Source organism: Plasmodium brasilianum, chromosome 14 (assembly GCF_023973825.1).
Source record: "Plasmodium brasilianum strain Bolivian I chromosome 14, whole genome shotgun sequence".
NCBI classification, from domain to species: Eukaryota; Apicomplexa; class Aconoidasida; order Haemosporida; family Plasmodiidae; genus Plasmodium; species Plasmodium brasilianum.
Genome location: NC_090127.1, coordinates 2,991,099 through 3,018,465, shown reverse-complemented (window position 1 = coordinate 3,018,465; position 27,367 = coordinate 2,991,099). Strand labels below are relative to the sequence as shown.

Sequence of the window (27,367 nt, the reverse complement as noted above, 5' to 3'; positions counted from 1 at the left end):
TATGTACACATAAATTCCCACGCATTTTTGTGTGTGCGAAACATTATATTGGGTATATTTTGTCAATATCTTATATGTTTTTAATATATTGTGCATATGTGTAAAATGGTATTTGGTATTATATCTTGTTTTCTATGAAATCATACATATATTGTACACTTTTACTTATTGTGCTTTCTTATTCTTGAAGCAATGATTTATTTTCAATTGTAACTTCAAAATATGAGGTAGAAAAAAAGGGGGAAAATAAAGTTATCATTATGAATATTATGTATATGTACATATATATATATATATATGTGTATATACACACATACAACTGTATGTTTTCCTCACGCTATTTTATTCGAAAGTTTACTCTTGCCCTCTTACTAATTATATACACTCGCGAGTACTTACATATATACACGCATACGCATACGTGCACATATGCATAGGTACATATTTGCGTTCATATCACACATGAAACAAATATAAAATTCCTTTCTCCCACATGGAAGCTAAAAATTTTGTATTTAATTATGTATTCAATTATTTATTTAATTGAGGAATTCAATTATGCGTTTAATTGGATATTCAATTATGTATTTAATTGGATATTCAATTAAGTATTTAATTGGATATTCAATTATGTATTTAATTTTTCATTATTTTAAATTTCAAAATTTTTTAGCTCTATGTTTTATACGTAGCTTTAAAATTTTCCTCACAATTTAACCTTTTACTTTTTTTTTTTTTTTTTTTTTTAACTTTTCCTTAAATAAAATTATTCCATGTTAATGCAAAATTTTATTTTGTTCCGTATTTATATGTACTTTTTTATATGCATGTTCATGTTAAAATTAAATCTTTAGCTGACAGAATGTTAACGGAAAAAAATGCAAAATGAACAGCTTATTATTTTTAAGCCATGAGAAATTGAGAAACAGAAGTTACAAATGTGTTCATATAAGCACATGTCTGTATATGCAAATGTAAACGTATGTGTATGTTTGTACGTGTATTCCTAGGTGTATATATGTATATGCATCCTTTTTTACGTGCGCATCTTTTCACGTGTGCAAGCGATCAGGTAATACGCAAGTTGTAGATCTGTTGGTGTATAGTAATTTTGGTTCCTTAGCATTTCTGACTTGTTAATAAAATTGGGAAATTTATGAACAAGCTCCTTTTGTGCTTTTATATTATGATTTTTAATTATTAAATTGGTTTTTCATTTTTTTTTTATATGCCTCTTTTTTTTTTTTTCCCGCCCCCTTTATTTGTTTAATATAAAAACAGCAATAGTAACAACTTACATATTTTTTACCTTTAAACCACTTATTGTGTTTCATGTTATAGTCTGTCGTTCTTGCTTCATTATAAACAAGAACAATTTTCCTCTTATTAAAAATTAATAGGAAATTTTCCAAACAATACACATGGATAAAACTTTGAACAGCATATATATGATGTTTACATTTAAAAAAAAAAATAAAAAATAAATAAATAAACATAAATGAGAACGTAAATGAGAACGTAGATGAGAACGTAAATGAGAACAAAAATGAGAACATAAATGAAAACATAAATGAAAACATAAATGAAAACAAAACTATATTTCAAAAATAAGGCTAAAGCTGTACTTAATTATGGCCAATCATTTTGTGGTCTTCTTGCTTTCAAAATGAATAAACGGATAAATGAACATACGAACATACGAATATACGAATATACGAATATACGAACATACGAACATACGAATATACTAACATACGAACATATGAATACACGAATATACTAACATACGAACATATGAATACACGAGTAACTGAAAAAGGAAAAAATTGTTATTCTTGCGCATTCTCACTCAAGTTCGTTCCTGTGCACACTTTTCCCGTGTTACATATATATAATACACAAATACAGAGAAAGTGTTCTTTTCATTAATATTGCTTTTCAAGTTTATCATACTTACGATATCTCTATATTTTCCTCCTGAGTGAAATAAAAAAAATTCGCATTCTTTAAAACATCCCACACTTTTTAAAGAGCATTAAGCTTATCGAAATATAAAAAAAATTGAATGAATAAATATTAAAAATAAAAAAGCTTAATGCTAAAAAAAAAAAAATAAATCTTTCTAAAACCCTTGTTAACTCTTTTACATAAAAACAAATTATTGTACATATATAAAATAGCCCCAAGAAACTACAATCAGAAATTAATTTAAGATTGGCGAATTACTTCTCTTTTTTTTATGGTTCCTTAAACTTGTGTTAAAATATACTTGCTTTCACAAATGCAATCATATACGCTTAATAGAAAAAAAATAATAATATATTTTACAATTATTTTTTTTTTTACCTTTAAGAATTACTCTCTTTTAAATTAATGTCAAAAAATTGTTATATATATAAAAATCAAAAAAAAAAAAAAAAAAAAAAAAAACATGAATGTTTAAATATGTTCAACTGAGTAGTAGGAAGAAAAAATATGTATTTTAATTAAATACTATTTTATATTAGAATTTTTTTTTTTTTTTTTTTTTCACAGTATAAAATTTTATATTATAAAAAAAAAAAGGACCTCCTTTTTTATTATATTATTACACCAAGTATAAAGATTAATTTTTCTCGAATATTCTTTTTTATTATTTGAGATAATTTCTTTTCCATTATATAATATTTTCTGCTTCTTACTGTTGGAGTTGTATCCCTTCTTAGTAAGCCCTTTTACAAATAGTACGATTGATATACTGTTTTTATAGCACTTCGTAATTTTATTTATAACGCTATCTTGCGTACCTTTTCGAATTTCGAAAATTTTAAGTTTCTCTCTATTTCCGATTTGTTCTTCCTTACATATGAGAATATTTCATAGCAGTTATGTGAGAGTAAATGTACGAGGGTAAATATATACATACGTATATATATGCATATACATATAGTACATATATGCATATACATATAGTACATATAACTGCATTCCCGTATGTACCCTTTGACGCACGCGTAAAAACTTGCTTGCACCTTGCCCTTTTGTAGGCATGATGGAAAATAAGGAAGAATATGAACAAGTACACTTAACTGAAGATGGAGGTGTGATAAAGACCATATTAAGAAAAGGAGAAGAAGGAGAAGATAACAAACCAAAAAAAGGGAACGAAGTAACAGTACATTATGTAGGAAAATTAGAAAGTAATGGAAAAGTTTTTGATTCCTCACGTGATCGAAATATACCTTTCAAATTTCATTTAGGTCAAGGAGAAGTTATTAAAGGATGGGACATATGTGTAGCTTCTATGAAAAAAAATGAAAAATGTTCAGTTCGTTTGGATAGTAAATATGGATATGGGGAAGAAGGGTGTGGAGATAGTATTCCAGGAAACAGTATTTTAATTTTCGAAATTGAGCTATTAAATTTTCGAGAAGCAAAAAAAAGTATATATGATTATACAAATGAAGAAAAAATACAAGCTGCTTTTGATTTAAAAGAAGAAGGAAATGAATTATTTAAAAAAGAGGAAATTAATGATGCTATTTCGAAATATAAAGAGGCTCTTGACTTCTTTATGCACACAGAAGAATGGGAAGATATTTTATTAGAAAAAAAGAAAAATATAGAAATTATTTGTAATTTAAATTTATCAACATGTTATAATAAAAACAAGGATTATCCTAATGCTATTGAACATGCTTCCAAGGTCCTTAAGATAGACAAAAATAACGTTAAAGCTTTGTACAAATTAGGTGTTGCAAATATGCATTTTGGATTTTTAGAAGATGCCAAGGATAATTTATATAAAGCTGCATCTTTGAATCCAAAAAATATAGATATTAGAAATAGTTATGAACTGTGCATAAATAAACTAAGGGAAGCTAGAAAAAAGGATAAACTAACATTTGGTGGAATGTTTGATAAAGGTAGTTTATATGAAGAAAAAAAAAGCACCGCTAAATAATTTAACTCTTCTAGCTACCGCTAACTGATTCACTATATTATATCTTTTTTAAAATTGGAACATTAACTGCATATTTTCATCCAAATTGAAGAAATAATACGACAAAATGTTCGAAATCTGGTTACAGTGCAACTACTTGTAGTGTAAGCAGCTACAGTATAACTTAATGGAGTATCCTAAGTTATGACATTCCCGTGTTTTGTAATAAAACTTATCAAAGTATAAATTTCCATAAAAAAAAAAAATAAATAAAATTTGGACTTTAATGAACGGATAAAGCTTGATTAAGAAAAATCATTTTTTTATCAAAGTTTCAAGCTCCATGTAGGTGACTAACAAAAGGTGGAACATAAATCAGTGGAAAGGCTTATACGCCAGTGTGTGTATCTGTATCTATATCTGCATCTATATCTGTATCTATATCTGCATCTATATCTGTATCTATATCTGCATCTATATCTGTATCTGTATGTATATATATATATCTATATATATATACATACATGTATATAAGTGTGCAAACGCACGAGTACCCCCTTTTTGAATATGACAAATTACAGAAGCAGTTATTATAACAAATATAATTATAATTAATTGTTAAGGGAAAATCCGTACCGTTTCCAATGCATTATTTGATGTTCATTTTTTTATGCATATTTATGCGCATTTATGTATATTTTTCTTTTTTTCAAAAATTGCTTGTTAATTGTTAAATATAAAATATGATCAGCCGTGAGAAGTGCAGCGGCAATAAGTACATAAACACAAATGTCCGTGCGCATTTACATATATACATATATATACGTATATACATATATATACGTATATACATATATATACATATATACATATATATATGTGTTCTGTGGGTGTATTATTTATACGCACAGGCTTATACAAACTTGCTTATCTTGTGAACCTTCAAAATATGTTTACATACGAGCCGGTCTATGTCCACCCAATATATGTCCCAAATAAAGGAGGTCCCACAAAAAAAAACATTAAATTCACAAAAAAGAGATAATTCCATTTTTCAAAATATTTTAATAAGTAAGCATAATGTAGGTAGAACATCGGGGAGCTTATAATTAGCCTAAGTATTATCTGCATAACGGGAAAAAAAAGAAAAAGAAAAAGAAACAAATAAATAGAGATAAAATTATATTTAAATGAACAAGCAAACAAACAACAAACGAACATATGCGTGCCATTTTTCTCATATCATGTACTATTATAGTTTTGAAAACAATAAAATATAATACACGGTTCTTGAAAAACGGAAAAGAAAAAAAAAATTTCATCCATACATTCATACATCCGCACATTCGTATATGCGTAGTTACGTAATTACGTAGATACATTTCAGATGAACATATCATAATTTGCAAATATCACTCAATTGTTCAATAGTTAAAAACTCAACAGGAAAACATAACAGCGTAATGCAGATATCGGGCATGTGCGAAACGTTTTTATATACGCTTAGGCACATGTGTGTATTTATGTTTCCATAACTGACAATAATAATATAAAAATTTGTGCAAAGAGAAGGAAATGCAAACGGTGGTTCAAAAACGAAAACATAAAAATTGCACGTATTTTTATTCGTAAAAAAAGAAAAAACATATTGCATGTTCATAAATTTTATAAACAAAAAAAAGAAAAAAATTATGAACGTGCAGGATATTGGGTGGGTGATCATCAAAATGTGCACAAGAGAATATATATATATATATATATATATATATATATGCATCCATTTACATGTGTTTGTATCAACTATGTAACGCAAACATGTATAGACACACGTATCGCTTCCCTGTGTGGATAATTTTAACCTCGTTATGCGCAAATATCAAAATGTAAAGAGATAAAATGCCCAAATGAATTATGCTTCCAAAAAAGGGATGAAAGAAGACTAATATATTGGAGGGGATGAATTTGTTATATCTGAAAAAGTTGTGCACACAATGAAATGATATAAAAAATATAGGTGCCGAATATAAGATATTAAAATTTGGCGATTTAAAAATTTTTAAAAACTTGACATTCCAGTATTTGTATTGTATATAATTATAAACAAAAGGAAGTTTTTTATTACACCATGGTCTATTTATCAATATATTTTTTTTATTATTCCATATATTGAAATTATTGAAAAAGTTTTTACGAAAATTATTTAGAAATGAAGAAAATTTTATATTTTGCTCATTCCACAAATCATTGTGCTCTTGTTGGACACAGTATAACTGATACGAGTAAAATTGAAAAATGATGAATGGGGAAACTATTACTATTGCTTCAATCAAAGCTTTTAACCAATGAATTATAAAAGAAAAAATGTGTCTTTTGGTAGAAAAATAAGAAATTATTGTAATTTTATGTTTACGTTTCTTCTCTTTACTGATACAAAGTTGTGTGCTAATAATATATTCAAAAAATTTACAGGTATGTATGTTGAAAAAAAAAAGAGGTATTAAGAATAAAATACCATTGGACCTAAAACAAGATGCTATAAAAAAAGAAATCACTGCTAAAATTTCGAAAACAACATTCATCTTATACCAACTTACAGATAATTGTAAAAAGTTAAATCCCCATATTGAGAAACAGCTAAAAATACTTTCATTATAAAAAGAACTAACATGAATATTTCCTATACTAAATGTATATAAAATTGATAAAAAGAAACTAAAGCGGTTATACTCCTCCTTGTCCTTAACATTACGCAAATAAAAGCAATTTTGTTCACTTGTAGATGGCAGTGCATATCCACGTTGCTGCTGCTGTCGTTGCTGCTGTCGTTGCTTCTGTCGTTGCAGCGTTTGCTGCTCTTCTTCTTCTTCTTCATCATAATATGCATTTTTTCTGCTCTTAAAATGAACTAATGGAAAAACATACACTCCAATTGTAGAACAAACAAAAAACAAATTATTTATTACTAATGCTATTAAAACATGCATTTCGCATTCGTTCATATTTAAAAGAAACCTTTTTAGTAGATTCTTTGTATATATTATAATTAATGGTAATGAGGGAAAAAACGCATGATTTTGTTCATACAGATATTCAGTTTCATTTAATGAAAGTCTTAAAAAATATTCTCCATCCCAGTACGAAAAACACTTTATATACTGCCATAATGTCCCCCCTCCCTTATCCCCATAACATAATATATTGTTACTAAACTTGTAGTTATTTATCAGTTTATTCCATATAATCGTATAAATTATACAAAATAGTCTACTTATTATTGCAATTAATGCAATTAGGAGTACACGGGCAGTTGTGCTAACTCTACATTCTGGTGGGATCTTCGTCTTTTTTTTGTTAAGTGCGCCGTGCAAAAGCATTTCCCCCGAGATAAACGAATAAAAGACCGGCTAATCGATGGCTAATCGATGGCTAAGCGATGGCTAATCGATGGCTAAGCGATGGCTAAGCGATGGCTAAGCGATGGCTAAGCGATGGCTAAGCGATGGCTAAGCGATGGCTAAGCGATGGCTAAGCGATGGCTAAGCGATGGCTAAGCGATGGCTGAACGATGACTAATCGATGGCTGAACGATGGCTAAAAGATGGGACAAATAAAGTCGAAATGAAAGCATAGAATATTCGACTGAAAAAAAAAAAATATATTTCTGTTAGCACAAATAAAATATGCACTGGTTATAATTCTTTTTATTATATACATGAAATTTTGTTAAAATGAACATTGCAGAAAAAAGGGGTCTCCTCTAGCTTATACATACATATGTACATACATACATACATACATACATACATACATACATACATACATACATACATACATACATACATACATACATACATACATACATACATACATACATACATACATACATACATACATACATACATACATACATACATACATACATACATACATACATACATACATACATACATACATACATACATACATACATACATACATACATACATACATACATACATATATGTAAGTACATGTATACTTGCATAGACGTACGTGTACGCATTAGCCATACACGTTTCAACCTAATGCATTTTCCGCTCTCCTTGCCAAACTTGGCAAAATAAGCATTGCCTGATCTTTTTGGGATTTAAAAAAATTATTCCATCCAACCTACGCCGTTTTAATTAACACCCAATTTTATATTTTTCAAAAATAAATAGCTCATTATAATGAAGCCTTTTTTAAATTCCTTAAAAGTATGTTTTACATTATTTTATCTTTTTTCTTCTTTTTTCTTCTTTTTTTGTTTAAAAATAAAATTAGCCACATGTCATTATCGAATAAATGTTTCTAAATAATTACAAATGAAAATACGCACAAATGCAAAATAAAAAAAGATAAAAACTTAACACGGCATAATAAAATACAATATAAAATATGCAGCATGTAACACAAAGCGATGCGGTATTATAACTAGTATATATAAACTGTTCCATAAAATGGGGAAAAAAATATAATATATATATCTATCTATCTATCTATATATATATATATATACATATATAATTATTCATGCCATTAGGTCAGGTTAGCAAAGTAAAACATGTGATATTTGCCAAAGTGTTAAAAAAAAAAAGTGCTCTACTCAAATTTTTCTTAATTTTTTCAAAAAAAAAAAAAAATAATAATAATAAAAATTAACATGGTCATATTTTTTCGCTTTTTATTTTAAAAAAAAATGGAAAATAAGGATGATGATAAGAAAGAAAAGAACCAAATATCACTACTCGAAATTAAGAGAAAAGTGCAAAATGAACAGGAAGCATTAAAAGATGACAATAAACAAAAAAAGTTTCGAATATTAAATTATACCTCAAGAGATAGTGCTGTCGGAAAAATTGAAAAAGATTTTATGGTTTACTTTTGTTTTTTATGTGGCTTTAATTGCTTAATTAGTGAAATAGATATAAAAAAATTACCCACGAGAAAAACAGATAATTCTATTATATTTCCATTTAAAAAGATTATACATAAAAAATTTCATAAAACGCAAACAGAGCGAATAGTAATTAAAAGAAAACATGGGGCTGAAGTACAATATAGAATACTATGCAAAGAATGTGCTGTACCAATTGGATATGTTAATAATTTGAATGAGCAAAACTCATTCATTTATTATTATGACTATTCTTTGTTAAAGGATCAGACAAAATGTAAATTTTTTTCAGACATTTGACAAGGTCATTGTAATTACACATTTTAATTCTGCCTTTTATTTAAAAAAAAAGGAATTTTTTTATATTCCCATACTGGTATGTGTATATGTATGTGTATATATGTATGTGTATATGTGTATGTGTATATGTGTATGTGTATGTGTATATGTGTATGTGTATATGTGTATGTGTATATGTGTATGTGTATATGTGTATGTGTATGCATATGTATGTATGAATATGTATGTATGAATATGTATGTATGAATATGTATGTATATACGTACAGATATTTTGTTATCTCAGTTCAGCAAATAATGGTACAATACGCTGTACTGTTTTTCCCAAATTAAAGGGACGAGAAGCAGATGATGAGAAGATGTTATACTATGAACTTTTTTTTAATATTTATCCATTTTTTTTAAAACTAATTTTTCCTTCCTCAAAAGGGAAAACTAGGAATATTTAATTTTTTAACCATACTCTTCACACATATATATATGTGTATATATACAAATACGTGCGTGTACACATGTGGGAAAATGCTTCAAGTATTAAAAACATTTTATCATATTTCATGGACTGTAAAATGTGTGCATTTCGAGTAAGTACTCACTAATCAAATTTTCTTCATAAAAGGTAAATCTATTTTTTTTTTTTTTTTTTTTTATCTAACCACTCTTCACATTTACTGCTACAGTTTTTAAATATAACTGATTATTCATACATACATATACTTATAGCATAATTTAATCCCTAAAATATCGAACAGACAAATGATTTTGCAAATTGTAGCTCCCTCTTTTTACATATCTCCCCCATTTATTTTCCACCCATTTTATATGAAAAATTAATTGAGAAAAGGTTATAATATATCTTCATCATTTAGTAAGGGAAGTATATCATATTTACTTACCTTATTTTTATTTAAACGTTCCGTTGTGAGGTAATTTTTATTTTCCATATTTTTTTTTATAATATTATTACGTACTAAATTATTTGCATTATTATCATCCATGTGATACTTCTTTTCAGTTGTTGATGAAATTAAATTACTTACATTCAATTCAAGATTTACGTTCATGTTGAAAAAGCCAACTCTTACAATTGAACCAAGAATTTCATTGGGATTATTTTTTTTTGTCCTGGTGTTAGGCATTATGACCTGAGAAGGGAAAAAAAAATAATGTGCTAATTTTAAGCATGTAGGAACTCACACATAAACACAAAATAAAAAAAATATAAAAAAAGAAGACATTAACTTGGGTACTTGAGTAGTTTAATTGTGTAATTGTGCAAGTGTGTAAGTGCGTAATTGTGTAATTGTGTAAATGGAATGAAAAAAACGAACTTGTGTTTTTTTCCTGCGTGCATAATTCCTTTACTTTTATTTTATTTTTTTTTATTTTTTTCCTTTTTTGCTACCATTTTCCCCATTGACCATGTAGTTACAGCACCGTGTATTTTTAATATATCACCTACTCTAAAAAAGTATTTTAACGTTTTGGAACTACTTGATTTTTTATTTATATCATAAATATACTTCTGTTCGTCCGTTACATTACTACTGTTATAGTTATTCTTACTATTTGTATTTATATTTACATTTGTATTTGCATTTGTATTTGCACTTGTATTTGCACTTGTATTTGCACTTGTATTTGCACTTGTATTTGCATTTGTATTTACATTTTTGTATGCATTTGTACTGGCATTTGTACTTGCTTTTGTACTTGCTTTTGTACTTGCATTTGCACTTGCATTTATATTTGCATTTACATTTGCACTCATATTTGAGCTTATATATGCATTTTCGTACATGTTAAAATTCGTGTTACCGTAACAGTCGAGCAGATCCTCAATATCATCATTCAAAATGTCAATGTTATTTTTATTCAGTTCCTCTTGTATAAACATTTGAGGTATGCATAATATTACACATCCGCTTACATCAGCAACTAAGTAGTGATACCTTATTATGTTATTTATATGGTCTGGTCGGTCATCTATGTATTTTATAAGTAAACATTGTAATGATAAATTATTCAAAAAAGGCTTTAAGTCTTTAATGAAATAAAAATTCTCATAATGCATATTTTCTACACTTCTTTTTTAACTACTATTTGTTAATTCTTAAAATATGGATAATATTGTGGAAAGTCCAGTCCCATTTGCCTTTTATTTTTTTCAATAATTTGAAAAAGAAAAAAAGAAAAAAAAAAAAAGAAAAAAAAAAAAATTTACCTGACTTGATCATATTTGTACACTTTAATTTTTAACAAAAATATTCGAAAAGAATTTTCCCTTAATAAGAGTTTATTCAAAAGTAATCATATTAAATAAAATTTATTAAAATAGCATTCAAAATAATGTAAAATTATAAAAAGTGCACAGATGGAATAGGAAAATTTATACTAAAAACTAATTTGTAAATAAATTAAAAAAATAAAATAAAATAAAATAAACGGAAATATAGCTTAAAACGTTAAAAAAATAAAATCATACGACAAAGCATCGTTTCTTTTTTTTTTTTTTTTTTTTAACTGGGTTTTGTTTGAAAGAGTTACCCCTTAATACATGAGATACCTATATATATTTATATATAAGCATAAACTTACGTAAATTTACGTATACATGTATAAATGCATACATACTTAAACACATGTACCAATGAAAATTATTTCATGCAAACTTTTTTTGCATGTATGTGCGATATTCCATGTTACATATGTGCATGTAAAAAGTTAACTTGGCTCTCTTTTAAATGGTTGAGTTTCATATATCTTTGTTATAAAAAGGTGAGATAAAAACTTCAGGTTAAAAAAAAAGAAAGACCTAAAAGGGGAGAAAGCACCAAAAAATGTTTATATGAATACGCGTGCATTTTGTATACGGAACTGTGCATGTAGAAATACATATATATATATATATATATATATGTACTACATACTTATATTTATGTATAAACTCATATTTACGTATAAGCTAGTATTTACGTATAAACTAATATTTACGTATAGGCTAGTATTTACGTATAGGCTAGTATTTACGTATAGGCTAGTATTTACGTATAGGCTAGTATTTACGTATAGGCTAGTATTTACGTATAGGCTAGTATTTACGTATAAGCTAGTATTTACGTATAAGCTAGTATTTACGTATAAACTCATATTTACGTATAAACTCATATTTACGTATAAACTCATATTTATATGTAATTGCCCCCATGTGTTTGTTACCTGTACTGCTTATTATTAATATTCAGAGTATCCTCCGAATAGTTCATCTTAATTTTTGACAGAATTTTAAAAGAAATCCACTTCAGCATATTGTTATACGCGCTCAAATAATTTTGCAAGCGCAAATGAACAATATTTTTGTACTTATAAGGGTCGTGTAGCAATTCGGAATAGTGTATTTCTATTGTTTTTTCTTCTCTATTATATGTATATTCACCTATTCTTATCATTTTGACTAAACTATTTTCAACCTCTCCTTGAAATTTTAACAAATCTTTAATTAACTCAACACTTGGTAAAGACAGATTCCAATTTTTTATTTTTCGATACGATATTTCTAAAGCTTCTAAAACTTCTTTTTTATTTACTTCAGATCGCATTATAAGAACTTTGTTCGATTCATTCAAAAATAGTAAGTAGCGAAAATACGTAACCACACACGGGTTATAAATAACTCTATCCCTGTCTTTTGGATCCAAGTGTATATTTCCGATATCTTTTAAAGCTGTTTAAAGAAAAATTTTAACCGGAGGAGGGCGTGTATACATAAAAATTAATGCGCACAAAAATAGAAACGTACAAGTACGCACATGCATATATATATATATATATATATATATATATATATATATATAATATATATTTTTTTTTTTTTTTTTTTTTATTTATTTATAAATAAATATATTTGCTTGTCTTCGAAAAAAAAAAAAATGCTATAACCTCAAAAATTTTATTTCTCATTTTTTTTTTTTTTTACGAACATGTTTTCACACAAAATGCAATTTTTTTTTTTTTTTTTTTTTTTTAATATTTCCACATACACATATGCACACTCAAAAACGTAAAATTTTTGTTTGTTTGTTTTTTTCCCCTTTTCTGCTTTTTAACAACTTACATCTTATATAAGTAACACAACTAATGTAGACACCGTCATGCCGAACACGCGGATATTCTAACAGTAACCTGAAAACATTGTAATGGTTAATGGAAAAAAATTACTGAAATAATCTAGTTAATTTTTATTTTATTATTTTCTTTTTTATTTGCTGGTGCATATCACCACATTACTTTTCTTTTATAGCTTTACTCTTTTTGAATTCCTTTTATACAAACCTTTTAAAAGAATTCCCATATAATATGATTTTATCTTCAGAGTTTGAGAAATGTATATCACTTAAACGTTTATATTCGCATTCAATCGATATCACAGAGTAAATACCTTTGCATGAAAACAGTAACCTATTTTGTTTAATATGCAAAAATAAAAAAAAAATAAAAAAAAAAAATAAAAAATAAAATAAAAAAAAAATAAAAAAAAAAATAAAAAAAAAATGACAAATTATGAACAGTTAATATTATTTAATCTAATGTTAAAAATATTTTATTTTTGCATTAATGACTTTTTTTTTCAATCTAATCTTTTTCATAAATGGAAATGAATTTTCTTATAAATATGTTAGTTCGATTAGCTGTCAAAAATGGCGATGCCCATTTTTGGAGGCGTATATATGCATGGACGTATGGACGTATGGATGTGTACGTTTGTGTATGTATATATGGATGAATAAAACCTAACTGCAAATCAGACACACTAATTTCACTTTTCACACATACATGAACCATTGATTTGTACTGAATATTATACTTTTATACATTTCAGATCTTTATAAATTAATTTATAACGTATTTCTTTTTTTCATAAAATGCGCATTTTTAATAATATGCACATATTTTAGACCTATGCATGGAATAAAAGTCTAAAAACTTTATTACTGAGAAAAAATTTTCTGTTAATATATCAATTAAATATGTATTTTCCTGTTGCTCATTTTCTTCAGCTGATTCATTCTTATCTCTACACGCAACAACAAAGAAAAAAAAAAAGAAAAAAATAAAGGTAAGGTTAGGGGAAAGGACAAGGATAAAAATAAATATAAAAATAATAACTGTACAATATAGCTTGCATTGAAATTTAACAAACGAGCTAGTTTAAAAAAAGAAAAATGAACAATTCATACTCCAATTTCAGCATATGCTCTGGACTCATTTGACAACCCTTCATTTATTGAAACATATATACGTACGCATTCATGCACATATACACTCATATATACATATACACTCATATATACATATACACTCATATATACATATACACTCATGTATACATATACACTCATATATACATATACACTCATATATACATATACACTCATATATACATATACACTCATATATACATATACACTCATATATACATATACACACATATATACATATACACACATATATACATATACACGCTCTCTATTTTTTACACTTGTTCGTCCTTGTCACTGATATATATTTTTAGAATATTCGGGTATAGTTTTATGGCTTCTTGATAGAACTTCACAGCCTTTAAAAAGTTTTCATCATGCTCATGATTTAACGCTTGCATAAATAATTTTTCTGCTTTTTCTTTATTTTCGTTTGTATATTTTATAGACTTGCTACTCTTTTGATTGGTTTTTTCAAACATTTCCAATTTAAAAAAATGTGTAATGTAAAAATTGGTAAAATAAGGAAAAGATGAATTTTCTTGAGGTCATAAATTCATAGACGCATAAAATGATTGCTCTTCTATATTAACAAAAAAAAAAAATAATAATAAATAATAAAAAAATAATAAGATAATAATAAAAAAATAATAAGATAATAATAAAAAAATAATAAGATAATAATACAAAAATAATAAGATAATAATAAAAAAATAAAAAAATAAAATATAAAAATATAAAAAAAAAAAAAAATTATTTTTGTTCGAAAAGTACATGTGTAATGGGGGGGTAACAGTTTGTAAAAACATATACATACATGCTTATGCATACATGTTCTTATTTACGCGTGTACATGTACATATACATATACATATACATATACATATACATATATATATATATATATATATATATATATGTATGTTAAAATTTTATTTTAAAAGCGTACCAAAAATTTTAAGCATTAAAAATTATTGCTTCTTTTGCTTAACAATACACATTATAAATTTAACTGAATCTACATGAACAGTTCTACATGTTACCTGCATATGGGTCTATAAAATGTGGTTACCCAACAAACGTGTAAATAAAATATTTCAGCATGTTTCAAGTCAAAAAAAATAAAAAAAAAATAAGGAAAATGAGGAAAAATTAAACAAAGTAAAGAAAAAATAAATGAAATGAAGTAAAGAAAACATAAATGAAATGAAGTAAAGAAAACATAAATGAAATGAAGTAAAGAAAAAATAAATGAAATGAAGTAAAGAAAAAATAAATTAAATGAAGTAAAATCAAACAGTATGTAGCAAAATATAGCAAAGTAAAATAAACAAATAAATATGTGAGGAGTATACAGCTATTATATATTTTACATGCGCCAATTAATTCATATACATTATTTGAAATGCATGAAAACAAAAAAAAAGAAAAGAAAATGTGCATTTATTTGCCTTCATTTTTATGTGCATTTATTTGCCTTCATTTTTACGTGCATTTATTTACTAACATTTTTTGATACTTCAAAAAAAAAAAAAAAAAAAAAAAAAAAGTACATACACCAAAATTCCCTATTTATTGAGTTAATTTTTTTTTTTTTTTTTTTTTTGTTACTCTTTTGTTTATTACATGAAGAAGAAAAAAACAAAAAAAAATTATTTCACCAATTCTGCTTGTATAATTTTTCAGAAAATAATAAAATGAAGTTATACTTTTTTTTTTAATGTCCAATTAATTTTATATTTCATCTTTGCATTCCAAAGAGGCCATTCTTTTTAAAGAAAAAAAAAAAAAAAAAAAAAAAAAAAAGTGAATTTGCAAAATCTCGCAACTACTTGTTTTTCCTCAACATGTTTATTTATACACATACGCATATACTCAGGCATATATATGCATACATACAAATATGTATATTAAAAAAAAGAATGCAAGAGGCACGTAAAGGCATCCTTATACGCTCATGAACGCGTACCCACACATACATACATAAGTGTACAATATACACCGACTCGATATATAAACTTAAAAAGGATGAGTCATTTGAAAATTTTCAAATATTTTTCCGAAAGAACTAGACAGAAAAATGATGAAATACCTTCAGATCAATCAAGCACTATATCATTACAAAAAAAAAAATTCAAAAAGTATTTTAATTTTATTATTACGAAAACAAGGAGGAAAAATAGAAAGCTAAATTCATTTCATGGGGGAAACGATGTGAATTACACGTTCAAGTCGGCAGTGCACAAGGCTTATCACAATATGCCCCCAGATGTTGACAAAACTGAGGGTAACAATAGTAATAGTAATAATACTAACAGTAATACTAACAGTAGTACTAACAGCAATACTAACAGTAGTACTAACAGCAATACTAACAGCAATACTAACAGCAATACCAACAGCAATACTAACAGCAATACCAACAGCAATACTAACAGCAATACTAACAGCAATACTAACAGTAATATTAGTAATAACCAAAGCAGTAATATAAATACAGGCAGCAGTCAAAATTTTAAGAATAACGAAATTAATAATAAAGAATCTAAGGATAAACGAAGTAGCCTTTGCTCAACTAAGAACAGTCACTCCATCGAAAGAACAAAATTATTTAAAATAAATTATGAATTTAGTAATAAAAAAAAAGGGAAGATATTTAAAATTCCATTTTTAAAAATAAATAATAATAAAAATGAAAAAAGAGAAGAACACGATTATTTAAAGGAAAACACAAATGGTCGACAAACTTCTGTTGATAGCCAAATTAATCATACAAAAAATAAATTAACAAAAAAAAAAAAAGGTTTTGACTTGAATGGAAAGCATCATCGTATGTGTAAAATATTCCTTAAGCAAGGAAACAGGGAAAACTCTCCTTTCAAGCGCCGTATAAACGAATGTATGTTTAGTAATAATATGTTCGTATATGCTAAATGTTTATCAGATGAAGAGAATGTGTCCAGTAAAGCACTGAACATTAAACCGGGTGACACCAAACCGGGTGACACCAAACCGAGTGACACCAAACCGAGTGGCACCAAACCGGGTGACTCCAAACCGGGTGACTCCAAACCGGGTGACACCAAACTGAGTGACACCAAACCGAGTGACACCAAAAAAGTGTGTAAGAGGGGTTCCATCAACACATTAAATGAGGATGACGATAAAAATGACAAGTGGAATTTTGTGAACAATTCGAAAAAGGAGCATTCAGATATGGCTTCGTATGACAGGTTACTTAAGCTTATGTATATGTTTACGTATGTGTGTATATTTGTACGTATTTCTGCGTAAGTGTAGGTATGTACACCTGTTTGTGCACGTACAAATACGTATACATGCATAAAATGATGCATCTTTTGCATACTTCGACAAGAGGGCCAGTGACTAAGTTGATATACCAAACCCTCTTATTGACCAATGTTTTATGAGTTATAAAAAAGGTCGAAGCGGTTGAAAAAATGAAATTATCATTTAGTGCAACTTGGTCATTTTGCTGTTTTGCTTATCTTTCCACTCTGTACCATTTGGTTTATCTTTCCACTCTGTACCTTTTGGTTTACATTTACATTTGACATTATTTTACTCCCCCGTATCATTTTTGCTGCTGATTTTCTCTTCCTTCACAGGGATTCCTACTTTTCAAAGTTGAAGAAGGAGATGTGCTACAAAGACAACATGGCAAACTGCGCTATGAATAACAATAGCAGCAGTAGCAGCAATAACTTTTTAACTCTAAATGATAATTGCTTGTACATGCAAGAAGAGAAGGAAAAAACGAAAAAAAAAGAACCAAGAAAATCAGTATCCTTATCAAATGAAAAAAAGAATGGAATAAGACCAGAGAGTTTTAATTTTTTAAAAGTTATAGGGAAAGGATCTTATGGAAAAGTACTACTAGTTAAACATGTTAAAAATAATATGTTATATGCTATGAAAATATTAAGAAAAGAAAATATTATATCACGAAATCAATTAGAACATACGAAAATTGAAAGAAATGTATTAAAATGTGTTTCTCATCCATTTATAGTTAAATTATATTATGCTTTTCAAACATCCAAAAAATTATATTTCATATTAGAGTATTGTCCAGGTGGAGAATTATTTTTTCATCTATCAAAATTAAGAGAATTTTCGGAAGAAGTAGCTATTTTTTATTCATCTGAAATAATCTTAGCATTGCAATACTTACATGAACTAAATATTATATATAGAGATTTAAAACCAGAAAATGTGTTACTAGATGAACTTGGACATATTAGACTAACGGATTTTGGACTATCCAAAGAAGGTATTACAGATAATAATTCAGCAAAATCGTTGTGTGGTACCCCTGAATATTTAGCTCCAGAAATTATAGAACAAACTGGACATGGGAAAGCTGTCGATTGGTGGAGCTTAGGAATTATGATATATGAAATGTTAACAGGAAAATTACCATTTAATAGTACAAATAGAAATGTTTTATTTGAAAGAATTAAATATGAAACTTTAACTTATCCTAGTAATTTATCACCTGAAGCTGTTGACTTGTTAAAAAAATTATTTGAAAAAAATCCAAAAAAAAGATTAGGGTCAGGTGCAACTGATGCAGAAGAAATAAAAAATCATCCTTTTTTTAAAAATGTTAATTGGGAAAATGTACTATATAAAAGAGTCAAACCGCCCTTTAAACCTCCCCTATTTAATAAAACCGATGTACAAAATTTTGATGAAGAATTTTTGTGTATGCCTTTGCGATATTCGGACAAATTTGACAGTAATTGGGTCTCTTTCAGTTCCAAAAAAAATAATTTAATTCAAGATTTCAATTACAATACGTATGAATAGATCAGGAAAAAAGACATTCAGCTAGCCAAGTTTTTTGCAGAAGTTAAAAAAAAAAAAAAAAAAAAAGATGAGTAGAGAAGTGAAGTGAAGAAGTAAAGAAGAAAAAGAAAACATAAAAACGTAAAAATGTAGAAACGTAAGAATGTAGAAACGTAAAAATGTAGAAACGTAAAAATGTAGAAACGTAAAAATGTAGAAACGTAAAAATGTAAAAACGTAAAAATGTAGAAACGTAAAAATGTAGAAACGTAAAAATGTAAAAACGTAAAAATGTAGAAACGTAAAAATGTAAAAACGTAAAAACGTAAAAACGTAAAAACGTGAATTAAAGAACAAATGTATAAATAAAAAATAAAGCAGCTTACATTTTAAAAATAACGTGAATGTTCATCTTTTTTTCGTAATGAGCTATATTTTTATTTTCCCCCTATTTTGCGAACATAATTATGTGTGGGTATGAATACGTGTGCATGTGCATATATATATATATATATATATATTTACTTGTACATATATGTACTCACATGCGTACACACGTGCGAGCTCTTACACCCCCAATTAATCCTTGGTTGAAAACACGCAAAATTATTAATCGCGTTATTTGCTTTAATATCCCTTGTTTTTGTACGTATAATTAGTTGAATTAATTTTTTCTTTATTTTGGAATATTTTTTACATTTTTAATATTCACAAGTTGCTCAAGTCTTAGTATTAACTTTACATGCATTTTACCTGAACAGTGCATATATTTTTTTTGTTTTTTTTTTTTATGCATCCTTTTTGATCATATTATTATTTGTTTGTTTCTTACTTATATTACACACATCTGCTTTTCTTATCTTCTTATGTTTTTTTTTGGTAAATCTTGAAATAAGCATCTTTGGTTTATTGATGTTTTTATTTTGAGAATGTTTTCCTATTATATGTGTACATAACAAAGGTCCGTATAAATGTAGGTACACACACATACACATATACACATACACACATACACATACACACATACACATATACACATATACACATACACACATACACATATACACATACACACATACACATATACACATATACACATACATATATACACATATACACATATACACATACACATATACACATATAAACATACACATATAAACATATAAACATACACCCCCACACCAACATTAATATGTTTGATTATCCTGCAGCTAATTAAATTTTTGTTTCCTTTTGATAGTCATGTGGGTCTACATACACCTTTTATATTCGTACCAATATTCCTTCTTTAATTTTTTCAGTACGAAACTTGCAGCGTTTAATTTTATAAATAATGTTTTTGTTTACTTGCAATTTTTCTTCTTTTCTTTTTTTTCTTTTTTTTATGTTATTCCTCTTTAAATGTTCATAATAATTAACTGTAAATCTCATTTTAATTTATAGTGTAAATAAGTATACTTATATATGCATGCATTTATGCATATATACATACATATGTACTATTTTAACTAGAAAAAGCTCAGCTAAATTTTTAAACGACTTCTTTAACATCTTTACGTAGCTATAATATATACTTATGGGCGTAACATATAGAAATATTACTGGCGTATCATCTATGCATATGCACAAGTATATGCATATTTACGGGGCGTAATGCGAATGGTAATCTTTCATACAATGTCGAAATTTCGTCTTTGTTCTTTTTTTTTGATTAAATTAAAAATGATAATACTAAAATAAAATGTAGTTTTTGTAAACAAAAAAGATAAATTTTTAAATAATTAGAAAATTAAAAAAAAAAAAAAAAAAATTAAAAATTGTTTCAATGAATAAGCAATTTTTTTTATATATTTATAACGGTAAATTATATAGACAATGAATTTATTAATGAAAGAAAAAAAAAAGTGGGATATCTTAATGGAGTAGTGGGATATCGTAGAGGAGTAGTGGGATATCGTAGAGGAGTAGTGGGATATCGTAGAGGAGTAGTGGGATATCTTAGTGGAGTAGTTGGATATCGTAGAGGAGTAGTGGGATATCGTAGTGGAGTAGTGGGATATCGTAGTGGAGTAGTGGGATAACGAAATAATGGACTAGAGGAACAACTAATCTATTAGTAATACTTTTCTATAAGTTCCAAGAGTTCTTCTATGTTATTATTTTTTACGGAGGCACTACATATCTCCTGCAAAGCGATGTCAAAAGGGTACATACGTATGTTATAGGCACGTACGCAAATATATGTATATATATATGTGCGTATATATATGTTTGTATATATATATATATATATATATGTTCACACTTGTGTGTGGTATTTGCCTTATTTCCTCGCTGTTCGTTTTACCGTATGGCATGGCGCTTTTTCAAATCGAAAGAACTCCGAATTAGCTCCAACAAAACATTCCGTTTCTTCATTATCTTCGTCGTCCAGACTGTTATACTTGGACATTTTCAAAATTTCGCTACAAGATTAAAAGAATGACAAAAAGTGGGAGAAAATAAAATACACAATAAAATGGTACATTCATACATAAACGTAGTGTCGTTTGTTAGTTTATGGGGGAATGGCGGTAAAGAATGTATAAACGGTATATAATCAGTGTGTGCATTTTTTTACTTTTTTTTTTTTTTTTTTTTTATTTTTTACATTTCCCTCTCTAAATCCTCCTTAATGACTTGCTTGGGGCGGGAATTACACAAGTCAGTTTTATTACAAAGAACGATAAAAGGAATTTGTTTTTTAACTATAACTTTGTTGGTGAACAGTTCGAATAATTTCCTACAAAGGGGCAAAATTTATAAGTAATGTGTGTACATATATAAATATATATATATAACTGCAAAACTACCTGCACATTTATCATTTTTCACTTTTCTGAAGTAGACATATAGGTATATGCACATGTACATGTAGATCCCCGCATATGCAATGCGAATATAACGCCATTTTCCTCCATATATTGATAGATGCCTCATTCATTTATTTTAATATTTTAGCGCGTGTTTTATCATAATTTTGATACATCTCATTTATTAAATTTTTTTCGGCATATTTTCCTTGTACATTGTGTTATCACATTATGTATGTGCACACGTACGTAAGTATTTATATAAACATATTATAAGCACGTGCGTCTGTATTTATATAAACATATTATATGCATGTGCGTCTGTATTTATATAAACATATTATAGGCACGTACGTCTGTATTTATATAAACATATATGCGCACACATATATACGTAAATGCACATGTGCTTACTCTGCTACAACTTTTAGGGATTGCCTGTCTGAACTATCCAACATGTACACGATCACATTCGTAATACTGAAATATTTGTTCATTGCATAAGATAATTTGGGATGACCGGGGAAATCAACAAAACGTATAAATTTTTTTTTTTTTTTTTATTTTTTAAATTAATAAAAGCTATGTTTTCTTTCATTGAAGGAACCGTTCTACATATTTTATCTGTTTTCAATTTAAATAAAAGAGTAGTCTTACCACTATCACATGGCCCTAATAATAAGACTATTTGATTTGGTTTATTTCCCTTAAAAAATATACTATATAAAATTAAAATTACGTAAAATAAAAATAAGAGTCCCAAAAGGACAGTAATAATAAAAAGTAAATTTTGAAACTCGTTTAAATTTATTCCATATTTTAGATAACACTTTTTTATCTCGTAAACTACTTCCTTTAATATTTTTATTAATATATCCATTTTACACGTCCACAAATTTTCTCCAATGATTGCTATTCATATATGCCCGTACGACCTTAAGAAATGTACGCGCGAATGTTTGCGTGTGTGTGTGTGTGTGTTTGTGTAGGTGCGTAGGGTAGGTAGTGTTGTATGGACGCCCGTACGTATATATGTATTATGCATATATTATGTATGTATTATGCATATATTATGTATGTATGTATGTATGTATATATGTATGTATGTGTGTATGTACATATATGCGCATGTGAATATAAGGGCACTTCAAATATATATACTCTTTTTTCCGTATAATGACAATTTCAATTTTATATAATTTTTCAACATTCTTGCAGCGGTCTCAACTTTTCTTTTAAATATTTTTATACATTTAAACATACGCCTAAGCAATACATACGTACATACTATTTATATAACTAAATATCGTGGTCACTTAAAATTTTAAGCTAATCCGTATCAGGTAAATTCTCAGTTTTTGTGCCTCTGTGCATACTACTTAAACCATGTTCTTACATTGATCATTTTTAGCGTATTGTACTGTATTGTAATTTATCGTATTTTTTTTTTTTTTTTTTTTATTTTATTTATTTTCACTCACTATAATGAATAACAATATAAGGAATGATATTTAAAACGAAATAGTAGCAGTAATACCAACTTGAAATTTTTCAAAATAGCTTTATTTTTACATTAAAATATAGTACTGTAGTATAATTTTGCCCCAGAAATGGAAATAAAAAAATACTGCTTCTTATGTTCATTGACCAATCTTTTTTCATCAAATTCTTTTTTATCATATCCTTTTTTTATGTCACCTATTTATGTAATCTTTTTGTATCATCTTTTTGTACCATCATTTTTGTACCATCTTTTTGTACCATCTTTTTGTATCATCTTTTTTATGTTACCCTTTTTATGTTACCCTTTTTATGTTAACTTTTTATATCTTTTTTTTTTTTTTTTTTTTTTTTTTTTTTTTGTATCTCTTATCAAACTGCTTAATAAAATGAACAGGTGTCGTGTAAAATATTTCACTCCTTCCGACGTAGTGTATGACAGGGGAAAAAAGCGCCAAACATACATGTGGAATTAAATATAAGTAGATTAAATTAAACTATGCCATATGGATGATGTACAAAAAAGTGAAGGCACAAAATGTTTGCACAAAAACATCTATCGATGAACAAAGCTGGCTTTTTTTTCCTTTTCACCTACATATTTGCAGCTGTCATCCGTGCTCTTAAGTATTTGAACGTATACACTTGCGTATGCTCAATTGTGTGTATATATATATATGGATACATATACATACATACGTACATACATACATACATACGTACATACATACATACATACATACATACGTACATACATACATACATACATACATACGTACATACATACATACATACATACATACATACATACATACATACATAGTTCTCTCGCACAAAGACGCTTTCCATACGTGCACACGTCGAATACTCTATGCATTTGAAGCGTCCTTAATTTTTTGAAATATAAAATACACAATGGTTATAATAAAATTGCAAACCGTTTAGATTTATTTTCATGTACACTTTTTTTGGGGTAGTTCAGTTAGTTTACGTAATAGCACAGGCAAGATGGGAAACAAAAAAAAAAAAAAAAAAATACAAACTGAGAGGAGTAGCTAGTAGGTACTAGTGAGTTACAACAATGTAGTGCGCGCAAAGTTGTACGTGATGAGTAACCCGTACGTACAAAGCCCACTTGATTAGTCATTTCTATACTCCCATATGTTTGCCGTTTTACATTTTTACCCTTATCAATACGTGGGTACGCGAAACGACAAAAAACGAAACTAAAAGACCGTTACTACGCTTGCAGTGGAAAAGCACAAATTAAAAGGAATTAAAAAAAAAAAAAAAAAAAGTTTACCATAAAATAAATACTTTTTCAAAATGCATTAATATCATAACACAAACTTGGTATATGTACTTGTGCGTGTGCACTATGTCGCTCGATATATACGAAGCCCCTTTTGCACAAAAACATATCAAATTTTTACCCATGCTATTTTATGATCAGTTATTATCCTTTTGACTATATTACTCTGCCAGTGTTTGTTTTTTATACCAATAATTTTTAAAGATATAGAAGAAGGGGTAAATTTAATTAAAATATAATTTTCCTTATAATTATCTGATATAAAATAAGACCATTTGTCAGTCCAAACAACATTTTTAACATTTTCATTTTCAATTATTGATGCATTTCCTGTTAATGTAGCATACACATTTTTTTTTTCATCAGAATATAGTAAAGTTATATTATTTTTTTCTTTATTATTTTTTAAAAACTCATGTATATCTGTATTTTTTGAAACACAGAAATATAAATAATTTAAAGGCAATTCTGAATTTGACGCTTTTACACTCATTACTTTTTGCATTAACGGTTCATTAATCGCATATAGCAAATCCTTAATACTTTTTTTCACTTCCCTTGAAGCAGCTTCTCCCGCCAATTTGATCTCATGTTGAGAAGTTCCATCATTACCACGTCCATCATGGGTTTCACTCTCTTCACTATGCTCATTTAAGCAGCTAACTTCTTTATCTTCAACTAATTGATCGTCCCCTTTCGACTTACGTTCATAATTTATTTCACAGTCTTCGGGACCCAGAGGGTCTATGTAAAATGTGTGTATCTCGTTATTTTGCACATAGGCACAAAAACATTTAGAATTACCATTTATTAACTTTATAGTTTCATTCACTATATCCTCTGATGATTCAAATGAGTAAGTAGTTAATTCGGACAGCTTTACATCCTCTACATATTTAAATAAATACATTAATCCTATTATAGGTATACTCTGAAAGGCTATAAATATAAATAATCTTTTAAATTTCCCATTTTTATTTGTAAATTTTATATTATTCCTGTCTTGGTAATAATATTTTTCTTTTTCTCCTTGCTTGTTCATGTATATTGCATCATTTTTTTCCTTTTTCAATATATCATCTATTTCGTTTTTTATAATATTGTTTTTTTCTCTTTTAAAAAAAAAATACCGTTGTTGATATTTAACATAATTTTTTTTTATATAACCATTTTTAGAAAGATGAAGTGCCTCCCTAACGACTTTACTACATCGAAATGTAAATTCCTTATGAGCGCTATTCATTGCGTAAATAGGTAGCATATCATGCGGTCTCACTCAGCGCATATCTACAAATACAAACAGGAATACCCGTGCACATTCGTACGTATGTACGTATACAAATAGGAATACCTGCACTTATTTCACGTACATATAGGAGGAGCTCTACGTTCGTAGGTATATGCCCATATATGCACACATATACATATTTGCATATACATACATATACACATGAATACATATATGCGCATATGCTGTGGTTGCTTCATGAAAAATTGAGATCAAAAATGGATGATCAGCAAACTCGGATGATTAATAAAAAAGTGGGGATTATATGTTATTCTTGAGAACGTGTAAAAATGTAAATGTAAATATATGGGTCATATGTACATGTACATAATTATGCGCTATGTTCATATGTAGGTATACATGTATATAAATACAAGAGAATGGAAACGTACATATATTCAAACATGCAAGAATTGGTACGTACACTTACAGGATGTAATTCGTATATATATTCAATGTAGGCTTCTATTCTATTCTATTATATTCTATTCTATTATATTCTATTATATTCTTTCTTATTTTTTCGCTTCTCGTGAGACTGTTATAGCTATATCGAAAAATGGCAAAAAAAAAAATATTTATACATGTTCATATTTTTTAACACGTTTCTTTACATATTCAAAATAAGGCAGGAAATAAAAGAAAAAAAAAAAAAAAATAAAGTAAAAATTTATGTTAAAATTTACTATATAATTATTGTTAACATTAATGTTCGTGATAACGCTAATGTTGACATTAAAATAAGAATAGTACAACACTATTCCTACGTCGCTCTATGAAAATTTAGGATTTCAAATTTATGAAAATAGAGTTTTAAAAATAAGCTACTAAAAAAAAAAATATAAAATAAAAGATAGCAAATTAAAGCAAAATATGGCAAAATACAGCAAAATATGGCAAAATATAGTAATATACAGCAAAATATGGCAAAATATAGTAATATACAGCAAAACATGCCAAATTAAAGCATAATAAGGAAAAATATAGTAAAATAACGAAGAAACAAAATAAAAGGAGGTGTACATATAACATCCGACGTTTACTTAAATGTAACAAACGTTTTCAACTTTTCTGTTTTCTTTTTTTTAATTATTCCAAAAAATATTACGTAGCTTCACGAGGCTGCTATTTTCCCACTATGTAAAAAAAAGGCCTATGGCAAATAAAACAAAAACGAAAAAAAAAAAATAAATAAATAAATAAAAA

General features: G+C 27.2%; 7 protein-coding genes across 7 annotated transcripts; 3 read left to right on the top strand and 4 right to left on the bottom strand.

Annotated features, from left to right (window-relative positions):
- Window positions 1–2,879: 2,879 nt before the first annotated feature.
- Window positions 2,880–3,943, top strand: MKS88_005849 (peptidyl-prolyl cis-trans isomerase FKBP35; the record flags this gene model as incomplete). The annotated part of the gene is made up of 2 exons (XM_067219147.1): window positions 2,880–2,889; window positions 3,027–3,943. 2 exons carry the CDS (start codon window positions 2,880–2,882, stop codon window positions 3,941–3,943), a joined length of 927 nt encoding a protein of 308 aa, XP_067071052.1.
- A 2,220-nt stretch (window positions 3,944–6,163) lies between these two features.
- Window positions 6,164–7,296, bottom strand: MKS88_005848 (GPI mannosyltransferase 2; the record flags this gene model as incomplete). Its single annotated transcript, XM_067219146.1, has 2 exons — window positions 6,164–6,192; window positions 6,435–7,296. The coding sequence occupies 2 exons, from the start codon at window positions 7,294–7,296 to the stop codon at window positions 6,164–6,166; spliced, it is 891 nt and encodes a 296-aa protein (XP_067071051.1).
- Window positions 7,297–8,639: 1,343 nt separating this feature from the next.
- On the top strand, window positions 8,640–9,137 carry MKS88_005847 (uncharacterized protein; the record flags this gene model as incomplete). Its single annotated transcript, XM_067219145.1, has 1 exon — window positions 8,640–9,137. The coding sequence occupies one exon, from the start codon at window positions 8,640–8,642 to the stop codon at window positions 9,135–9,137; it is 498 nt and encodes a 165-aa protein (XP_067071050.1).
- An 844-nt stretch (window positions 9,138–9,981) lies between these two features.
- Window positions 9,982–14,876, bottom strand: MKS88_005846 (uncharacterized protein; the record flags this gene model as incomplete). The annotated part of the gene is made up of 8 exons (XM_067219144.1): window positions 9,982–10,281; window positions 10,542–11,179; window positions 11,866–11,951; window positions 12,356–12,860; window positions 13,251–13,318; window positions 13,469–13,594; window positions 14,094–14,210; window positions 14,674–14,876. The coding sequence occupies 8 exons, from the start codon at window positions 14,874–14,876 to the stop codon at window positions 9,982–9,984; spliced, it is 2,043 nt and encodes a 680-aa protein (XP_067071049.1).
- Window positions 14,877–16,422: 1,546 nt separating this feature from the next.
- Window positions 16,423–19,227, top strand: MKS88_005845 (rac-beta serine/threonine protein kinase; the record flags this gene model as incomplete). The annotated part of the gene is made up of 2 exons (XM_067219142.1): window positions 16,423–17,627; window positions 18,024–19,227. The coding sequence occupies 2 exons, from the start codon at window positions 16,423–16,425 to the stop codon at window positions 19,225–19,227; spliced, it is 2,409 nt and encodes an 802-aa protein (XP_067071048.1).
- A 2,095-nt stretch (window positions 19,228–21,322) lies between these two features.
- On the bottom strand, window positions 21,323–22,558 carry MKS88_005844 (signal recognition particle receptor subunit beta; the record flags this gene model as incomplete). The annotated part of the gene is made up of 4 exons (XM_067219141.1): window positions 21,323–21,394; window positions 21,557–21,674; window positions 21,860–21,991; window positions 22,476–22,558. 4 exons carry the CDS (start codon window positions 22,556–22,558, stop codon window positions 21,323–21,325), a joined length of 405 nt encoding a protein of 134 aa, XP_067071047.1.
- Window positions 22,559–24,982: 2,424 nt separating this feature from the next.
- On the bottom strand, window positions 24,983–26,116 carry MKS88_005843 (uncharacterized protein; the record flags this gene model as incomplete). Its single annotated transcript, XM_067219140.1, has 1 exon — window positions 24,983–26,116. The coding sequence occupies one exon, from the start codon at window positions 26,114–26,116 to the stop codon at window positions 24,983–24,985; it is 1,134 nt and encodes a 377-aa protein (XP_067071046.1).
- Between the last annotated feature and the right edge of the window lie 1,251 nt (window positions 26,117–27,367).